Consider the following 10,247-nt stretch of genomic DNA (forward strand, 5'->3'; position numbering starts at 1 on the left):
TATATATATATATATATATATATTAGATTAATATGCCTAATATGCAAAGTGTCCCCTTGGAAGTTCGACTGACTAGTTCAATTGCTCACTAAGACTTGTGCTGACCACCAGGGGCCAGCATGGAACAAAGGAAGGCCCCAGCTGGCAACTAGTAGGGATCCCAGCCATGCAAAAATTTCATGCACTGGGCCTCTAGTAGCTTTAACCTATATAATAAATGCCTAATATGCTGTGTCTGGCCAGCCATTCAACAAATCAAAGTGTAATATGCTAATGACATGCTAAGGTCACTCAACTGTTTGCTATGACATGTTCTGACCACCAGGGGACAGACAATCGACTGGTTGGCCAGTCGCTATGACATGCACTGACCACCAGGTGGAAGACACTCCAACTGGTAGGTTAGCTTGCTGCTGGGGTCTGGCCCATCAGGACTGAGGGAGACAGGCCAGACATGCTCTGGAACCCTCCCATGGTCCTTCCCCAGCTGGCCAACCTCCTGCGTCCCTCCCCGCCCCTGAGCATGCACCAGTAGGGTCCCTTGGCCTGGCCTGCGCCCTCTTGCAATCCAGGACCCCTCGAGGAATGTTGGAAAGCCAGTTTCGGCCTGATCCTGCAAGCCAGGCCAAAGGACCCCACTGGTGCACGAATTTATGCACTGGGCCTCTAGTAAAGTTATAAAGTTTGTTTATTTGGCATGGAGGGAGGACCACATGTGAAGTGTGGAAAAGTGTTACCTCTTCCTATCCCTGGCTAAATAGAGCCCAACGTGGTTGTCCAAGCCCTTAATAATTAATATCAAGATATGCTGTGATTTGGGCAACCTTGGTGATGTCAGAATTGGATTCTAAGATGAATACTAGTTGAAATTGTAAAAGGGAAAAGCAAACAAGAAAAAGAGGCTTCCTTTGAACAGGGTTCTAGCACTCAAAGGCATAGCCTGTTTTCTCCCCATGTTCCCCTGCCAATACGGAGAGGGGTCATGACTGAATCCTGGGAACTGTGTTAGGAAGCAGCCTTCTCACTGAGCTGGGAACCGGGAAAATTTGAGGAAAGAAAAGTTTAAAATGTTTTTCTTCAGCAATGTGATGTAATATATGATTGAAAAGGTATTTTTTTTAATCTGATAGATAAAACTAAGAATTAATGTAACTTAGTGCCAGTGTTGTGGAATACATTTCTGTAGCTTTTGATAGTTTCCAAGAAAGATGAACGTGTGTTCTAATTCGCTATTGTTCTTTTAGCAAAGGTAGTTTTTCCTTTGAACTAAAGACAGAGGGTGGATTGCAGTTGGGTTGGAAGCTTGTCTGTCAGCAACAAGTACCTGTATATGCCCCTAGGGTGATAGGCCCCTAGGGTGAGTCCCACTTAAAAACAAAAAGTGTAGCTGTGGGGGTGAATACATGGGTGTGACCTTCAGCTAAGAGCCTTAGTTGTCTTTTTGAAAGACATACTTTGTATCTATGAAAGTCTTGGCAGTAGTGAAGAGTCTATACTGAGGCTATTAAGCACGTATTTGTGGCATGAACCACTGTGCTGTTAGAAACATTTTGTACTGAAATCAGACAGGGAAACAGTGACTGAAGCCCTCCATGAGCACAGTTTTGTAGCACTCTGTTAAGTGCTAAGTACTTCCATTTTTTAAAATTTGCGTCAGATGGGTTTGTTTTCCCTTCCTCTCAAAGGTGATCGCTGGAGACAGTTAAGTAACATGTCAGTCTTATCTTTAAACTAGAGGCCCGGTGCATGAAATTCATGCACTGGGGGCTGGTGGGATGGTCCCCTCAACCTGGCCTGTGTCCTCTCACAGTCCAGGAACCTCATGATTGATTGCCCCAAAGAGGTAGGCCTCACCCACCTGGCCAGGGGTCCTCAATGGATCACCCCACAGAGGGAGGCCCTGCCCACCCGCCGCAGCACTGTTGTGGGGTAGCCTAGGCCTCCCTCTTTGGGGCGATCATGGAGCCCCCCAATTGATCGAACACCCTGCCAGCTTGTGGCCTGGGCCTCTCTCTGCAGGGTGATCATGGGGTGATGGCCAGGCCCCTGGCCAATCACATTGCACCAGCCTTGGCTGGCCTGGCGCCAGGGGTGTCTTAGCATGGTGGTCCGTAAGGTCATCCAGATGGTCATTCTGCTGTTTAGTCGTTCGGTCTATTTGCATATTACACTTTTATTATTATAGATATATCCGGTACAGGTGGCCCTTAGGTCATGTCCTAGTGAAGTAATACTACCTTTTAAAAAATTTATTACTCCTGACTTAAATTTACTGGCAAGCTCTTGGCTACCTCAGTGCTATCTAAGAAGGAAGAACAGTGAAATTGTTTTTAGGTCACTTTTTCTGCAGTTCCCCACTGTCTGAGTCATCCCAATACCCATACACCTGCAAAATGTATGCACTTTGTTAACATGTAACTTTTGCATTCGGAAGCAGCAAATTAACTTTGTTTGAGCAGAACTGCTATGTGCACAGAAGTGGGTAAGTAATTTCTGCCCAGGCAGTTTCCCTTTGCCTTTTGCTCAGAGCACAGGCTTTGTAATAGGTGTGTAACTGAAGGATGACAGAGAGAGGCAAACCAAAGAGACAGACACAAGATCCTGGATTTGGGCAGTATGGTTTTGTAAACAAAGTGACACAAATTAGGGCAAAAATTCCAGTGGGACAAGGGAGGAAACAGGAAGACTGGAAATGCAATATAAAGCTGAGTCCATCCAGATGGTGTTTTTAATAAATTTATCAGACACATATGAAGTACGGCAATGAACATTCAAATGGGGAGTGGCCCGGCCCCTAGGGGAGGAAAATCAGTATGACACCTTCTGTGCCTGGCAGTCAATTAGAATCACGCCCTAATTTTTCTCAGTAAAGGAATCACAGAACTTATTCAGACCATTGAGTAATTATTAGGCAGTCCAACTAGGCAGGCTGAGGTTTGTGTTTCTAGAAAGAAAAATTAATAACAGAATTATTTACTACTGAAATGGAGGGAGTGGCCTATGTGTGCCAGTAAACCCAGCAGTGACATTTAGGACAAACCTCTTCTGTGAGAACTCCCTTAGTGTGACTAAAGTAGATAGCTCTCCCTCAGGCATAAAAGAGCTTTTATGATCATTAAAAGCCACATTGTTGCATACATTCCTTCGCTCCTTCCTGAAATCCCCAAAATGATTTCTTCCTCAGAAAATAGTTTGGTCTACCATGAGTGTCCACACTTTCTGTCTGTGGGTTAAACTGTTAGGGGAGAAGTGGAGAGAGCGGGCGAGTATGTAATGCTTAGATAGCAGCTCTTTTGCAGTGGGCATATTTGTTTTCGTTCTTATGTTTAGGTCAAGACCCAAAGATTGATTATACTTTACTTTTCTAAGAAAACTTTCACTGAGAAAGCAATTTTTTTCTGCTTTATCCAGTAGCTTTTAAATTTTTATCTTTTGTAAGGAACTATGTTAAGTAAGGTTAAGTGCCATAACCTACATAGTCATCTTGTTTTCCAGCTCTGGTTAATTCATTCAGCAAGTATTTAATACTTACTCTATGCTAGGCACTATTTTTTGGCAGTTAGGAGCACAGCTGTGAAAAAAAAAAGTTTCTGCCTTTATGAAATTCATATTCTAAATCTCTGATTGTCAAGTTAGAGTTAGATACTGATTTGGTTATTAAGAATTGGTTGGTACAGAACTAGACTGATAGTTTCATCCTGATTATTTACAGAAGGTCCTTATCCATTTGGATTTGTGCACAAGTCCCTGTCCTTCTCTCCCTTCCACTTGTTGGCATCATTGGTCATTTTACTGTTAACTTGACTCATTATCTAAAAATAGGCATGAAAATATGAAAAGTGGTAATCTTTTTATTTTGTATTTTATGAAGTAGATATAGTTGCTTATCTGATTGCTAGTAGAGTTCTAGAAAAAGCTGTTTCTTGAAAGGAAATTTTGGATATAGGGTAGATTTCACTGATAAAGTCCACCTCTACATGTATATGTTGAGATGTGTATGTGTTGGCCACCTTTTGTAGATCCAGATTTTGACTAATAAACATTAATGAGTAATTATGTCAGAATCATAGTAGAGACCATGGTATGTTATTCTCCAGCATATACATATAGGATTCCTTGTTAAGAAGGCAAAATTGTTTAATTTAGCATATATGTTAGACCACCTCAAGATTCCAGAGGGTCAGAGGGTGATATTACTACAGTATTTTTGCTTAAAGAAAATCTTAGAGATGGAAAGAATCTTCTTTAATAAACCCATTTATAAATGTGTCTATATAAAAGGAGTTCCCAGTGCTTATCCTAGACTTGTTTCCCAAAGACTTAGAAACTGTTATTAGGAATGACTTTGTGATAATCCCTGATGCTGCTGTACTAATTGACCACTAGTTAAAATCAGATTATCTAGGAATAAAATTGTGGAGCAGTAACTAGGGTAGATGGAAATTAACAAATTCAGGAAGTGTCCACAAAGACAACTGGTAAGACCCAGGGGTGCTAAAGAGCGTATCAGCGTTCACAGCCTCATAAAAGGTTTTATCCTTTCAGAGGCTTGCCTGCTTTTTAGTTTTCATGAAGACAGTGTTAAAATATGTGAAACTGTTAAAAAATATTCCATATGTGAAACAGAACATAGGAACGTATGTGGAAAGTTTGGAGACACGGAACCCTCTCATGCTCACCACCCAGCTTTAGAAATGAAACACTGATAAACCTTTAAAGCTTTGGTGTGTACCTCCCCTTCGCTTCCCCACCACCTTATCCAGAGAGTAACTATTCCTCTGCATTTCCTAGCTTTTCTTTCTAAGGTCACCATATAGGTATATATTACTAAACAGTAGAAACGGAAACATACTCTCTGTGTTTTTCTGACTTGCTGTTCTTAAACCAGCTTTCTATGTGAGATTGAGCTTTGTTGATACACATAGTGCTAGTTCATTATTTTTAGTACCACGCAGTTTTTGTTGAGTAGTGAGCTTTAATAATTCAGTGGACAGGTTAGACACACCTAAAGAGAATTATTGAACACAAATAATAATTTTAAGAAATTATCCAGAATGCTTCAAAAAAGAGGAAAAATTGAAAGGAAGATTAAAAAGCATGGAGGATGGAATGAAAAGTTCCAACAGAGGTCTAATGGGAATGCTAGAAGAAGAAGAAAACAGAAAATAATGGGGGAATCAATACCCAAATAATGGCCAAAATTTCCCAAAGTCAATAAAGCCATAAATGTTCATATTCAGTCCTGAGCAGGATAAATTTAATTTACATCTCGGTGCAACATAGTAAAATTGCAAAACACCAAAATCAAAGAGAAAGCCTTAATATTAACTGTAGAGAGAAAAACAAGTATAACAGAGGGATAGCACACTTGGGCGGACATAACAGTAGAAGCCAGAAAAATGGAATAATATCTTCAAAGGGCTGAGAAAAAACAGCTTTTAACATAGAGTTTTATACCCAATTAACCTATTTTTCAAGAGTGGTGGCAAAATGCACTTTTGAACAAAGACTGCTGAATACTAATGAGTGTGCCTTAGAAAGAAGGAAATTGAGCCAAGAAGAAAGGACTAGATAAAAAAGTAACGGCAAACATATTGGTGAATGTGAATAAGTAAGTTTTGACTGTGCCAAACGATAATAATGACTACTGCTGTTCAGAATACAAAGCAAGGTGGAACTAAAATGTTACATAACACTGACAAATAAGCCGTAAGGCAAGTGGTGTGTGTTAAAACTGTTAAGGGAAAGGGCATATGTGCTTTTTCATTTTAGGTATTGTTAAGTGTGGTGTGCATATCTAAAATTTAGTAAAGAGTAGAAATATATAACGTTCAAATCAATAGATAGCTGGTGAGGGAAGTAAGGAAAACTGTCAATCCATTAGTAAACAGCAACAGAGTGGACAGAGAGGTTGGGGAAACAGCAAAGAAAAAACTTATAATTAGAAAGTAAAGTCAATCCAAAGATATGAGTAGTAACAATTAATGTAAATCATATAAATCTGCCAGTTATAAAAATGCTGACTTTAAAAAATTCTAGTTATATGTTATTTATAAGAGGCCAGAAAAAATACAAAGTGGACTAATATTAAGGAAATAGTAGCCAAATAAAGATGCTGTAGCACAAATCATAAAGGAAAATATTAAGTATTTCAATTCAATGCATTAACCAACAAATAGCATTCTTCAAATCAGTTAGAAAGACAATAGACAAATAGACAAAAGATAAAGATAATTTACAGAAGAGAGGTGGAGAATCATTCCAGAGGGGAAAGAAAGAGAACTATGTTTTTCTAACAAAAACTAAAACCACATTGAGATGTCCTGTCACACTTATCTATCTAACATTACCAAGAGACGGTGAGGAGGAGCATGAGTTGAGAGTATAAATTCTTATAACCACTTACGTGAGTAATTTGGCAGGTGGAAGGTCAGCTCATAGCCTTTAGTGTAATTCCACTTCCGCGCGTATGTAAATCTTATGGATTCCTTGGAGAAACACCCATGAACGGAAGAAAACACTTTTGTTTGTAATCACAAAGACAAGAATGGTAATCTAAATGCCTCTCAGCAAGAGACTAGATATATAAATACTTCTATCTTTACACATTGAAATGTTTTATATACTTTACAGGAATTAACTAGATTTATCTATCTATTGAATGTTCCTTCATCCTAGTTCAGTGTTTGTGGTAAATGTTAATTTTGTTAACAGACATTCCCTTTCTTCTACGGGGCACACAGTAGGGTTGCACTTTCCCACCTCCTTGAACTTAGGTAAGGCCCTGTGACTTGCCAAGTCAACCAAATGTGACCCAAGTGATGTGTTATTTTGGGGGAAGAGTTTTAAGAGCCAGTACCCAGCTCTCTCTCTTCTCACTGCTACTGTGATGGAGGAAGCTCAAATTAAAACAGAGCCTCTGTCACCCGGTCCCTGAATGATACAGTGAGCACAGCCTCTAGGCTGATTGTCACTGAATACATAGGGTGAGCAAAGAGTAAATGTGTGCTATGTGAACCGCTAGGAGAGTTGGGGCTGTTACTACCCCCAGAGTATTATGTTATGTCTCAGCTCAATTTACTGTGCATCTTGTGTCCCTTCCTTGAGTTCTCTCTTCCAAATCACAGAATACTTCCTCTTTTCCATGAGACACGTACCAGAACATCGCCTCTAAATATAGCGCTTCATCTGTCTTTTTTCAAAGTCAGGGGAGCTTCTCTCTAAGCCCCTTCTCTGTCAGAAAACTGTCCTTGCAGGTTATTTCACCAGTGTTTTTGCTTTGGAGTTAAGCTTCATAGCAAGAGATTCATCACCAGAAAATCCATTCTCTCTCCCTTCGCCTCCCCTCCCTTCCTTCTTTATCTGTGAATGGCTGTCCTCATCTGCCAAGGGCAGAGCCATTAGGGAAGGTTTGTGAGATGAGGGCTCAAGTACAGGCATGCCCAACTTAGGGAAATAAGTACATTCCATAAAGATACATGTAACACTGTTTACTGGGCATCATTGTAAAGTTCAAAATGTTTGGCACAGTGGTAGTACTGCTCACCCTCTTTTCAGAGTATAATGTTATACGGAAAAGTACACTATATATCTGATGAGAAATTATCTTTTTTTCCAATCTATTTTCAAATTATGTAAAGTAAGTTACAAATCTTGAATGGACGTAGCTAGGGTTAATTGTAGATTTGGGTTAAATAATTTAAATGGCTGAAGGCGGGGGGAACCCTCACCTTTTATCATTCTCTTCTTAGTGTTTAGAAAGTCTACATTGATTTTGAACAGCTATTATTTTGTGGAAGCCCTTGATTTTTATAAATGAACAGGTTGATATGGCTTGGAAGTATAGAGGGAAACTCAGAATTAAAACAAAGCTAGTGTTTCAAAATACAGCAGTTTGTGAACAAAGAGAAAAGCATGTGTATTAAAATGCATGGAATAGTAAACAAACAAAAGAGGGAAATGAATCATGGCTGAGGGCAATGTATATTCTGAAAAAGGATTGGTGCCATGTCCTGGACATTTTTCTTATTTATGAATTTTAAAATGGTAATGTAGGTATATATACATATATAATCTTCCTTCAAATAAATTTCTTAAATGTAATAAATAAGTGCAGTTTAGAGAATACAAGTGCCATGTGCCTAACACCTAGCTAAAGAATAAAACAAGACCAGTACTTTTGAAACCCCTCCAAAATTTCATTCTGGAAATGAAGTCAATTAATGTTTGGACCCCATTGGTGGGGGTCCCTCCAAGATTTCATCTCTCTTTTCCTAGACAAATTATCCTCAAATTTGTATAACAATTCCCTGGACTTCATTTTTAGTTTTACATGTATGTATATATCCCTAAACAAAGCATATTTTTAGTTTTGCCTTTTTTAAAACTTTGTATAAATGAATTCATTCTCTGTGTTTTTCTGTCTTGCTTTTTTTAACTTAACATTGTAGTTTTTATTCATCTACTTGCATATAGCTGTGGTTCATTAATCTCAATTACTGTGTAGCTTCCCACTGTAGTATTATTTTGCAATGTGTTAGTATTTTATATTTTATCGGGTATTATGTTTCTTTTCCATAAAATTCTGTAAGGTTAATTGTTACATGTAGTTTGGTTAGTTCCAACCTTAAGTACAACTGTGGGTTTTTTTAAAGCTATTTGACATGGAAAATGTGTTCATATCCTAAGATAATCAAGATGTTCTAATTTACCTTTAGTCAATGATTTGAGTTAGATATTAATTTTTTTCACAACATACTATCGAGATGTATTTGGCTTCTCTTGTCTTGATGCTAAATCTTGTGTTGGCTTCACAGTTCCCAGGGAGAATGTCGCAACGATTGCTGATTGTGCCAGTGTGATTGAAGGAGTCAGTCGGAGCCGAAACGCCTTGCTGAATGGGGACACCAAGAATTATGATTGGGATTCTGGCTATACATGCCATCAGCTAGGAAGCGGGGCCATTGTGGTTCAGCTGGCACAGCCATACATGATTGGGTCAATACGGTAAGAAGACTACTTCTCACTCATTACTTTTCAAATGGAAGACATATACAAATTATAGTTTAGTACAATGATGTGCCAGCAACTTTGTGAAGACACTCTTCTGTTCTTTGCTGTAGATAGGGAGGGAGGGATAGAAAGGGGCACAGAGATACAGTGCTTGTTGGATTCTCGGGGGAAGGGAAGATGCAACAAGAGTTAGACTTCTGGGGAAACCAGAGCAGAGGCCTCTCCCTGGTTCGTATTGGTTAGCGACTTGCAGGATAATGTCAACACAAGTTACACAGAATCAAAAATCATTTGAAGCTTTAATAAATGACTTTGCATAGGGAGCAGACAGAACTGTATATGAGACCTGCTTCTAAAAAGTCTTTGTAATGATCTTTGTGTCTGGATTTTAGTTGTTTTCATTTTGCTTTAAGAAAGGAACTTTAACCCAATATTGCTTGATTTATAGGATCATATAATTTTGTTGTTGTTAATCCTCACCTAAGGATATTTTTTCCATTGAATTTTAGAGAGAGGGGAAGGGGTGGGGAGAGACAGAGAGAGAGAAACATTGATGTAAGAAAGACACATCAGTTGGTTGCCTCCCACATGCACTCTGACCAGGGCTGGGGAGCAAGCCTGCAACCGAAGTACGTGCTCTTCACCAGGCTCAAACCCGAGACCTTTCAGTCCACAGGCTGACATTTAACCACTGAGCAAAACTGGCTAGGGACTGGTGATATCCCCTAGACTCTAGGGCCTAGAAAATATACTTTTAGTTCAAGAGAACCATCTGGGTCTTAAATAGGCTACATATTTCTTTTTAATGTTTTAAGATTGACTCTCAAAGAATAATGGTAAATTATATATATATTAGAGGCTTGGGTGCACGAAATTCGTACACAAGGCGGGGGAGGGGGGTCACTCAGCCTGGCCTGCATCTTCTTGCAATCCAGGACCCCTCGGGGGATGTCAGGCCTAAACTGACAGTCGGAATCCCTCTCACAATCCAGGACGCTGCATGCACCAGTGACCGTACTTTTCATACAGGTGAAAGGCATCTAGCTGTTGTATGGGCAGCTACATTTTTTTGCCCTGATTATAAAAAATAGTATATAACATGATCCTTCTGAGGCAGTAGGACCATTTTCCTCATCTTATGAGTGGAAAAACTGAAGCAGAGAGAAATTAAGTAATTGGCTTTGTTATACAGTTATAAGTGTCAGAATCAGGGCTGACCACAAAATGTGCCACAA

General features: G+C 39.4%; 1 protein-coding gene across 2 annotated transcripts in view; it reads left to right on the plus strand.

Annotated features, from left to right (window-relative positions):
• BTBD9 (BTB (POZ) domain containing 9) overlaps positions 1 to 10,247 on the plus strand; it is a 444,722-nt gene that overhangs the window by 322,805 nt on the left and 111,670 nt on the right. For both annotated transcript variants that reach the window (XM_006775885.2, XM_006775884.2), the window contains exon 9: positions 8,817 to 9,006. In XM_006775885.2, coding sequence (XP_006775948.1) covers positions 8,817 to 9,006 — 190 coding nt within the window. The remainder of the gene's footprint in view (positions 1 to 8,816; positions 9,007 to 10,247) is intronic.

Source organism: Myotis davidii, unplaced genomic scaffold, assembly GCF_000327345.1.
Source record: "Myotis davidii unplaced genomic scaffold, ASM32734v1 scaffold289, whole genome shotgun sequence".
Classification (NCBI taxonomy): domain Eukaryota; kingdom Metazoa; phylum Chordata; class Mammalia; order Chiroptera; family Vespertilionidae; genus Myotis; species Myotis davidii.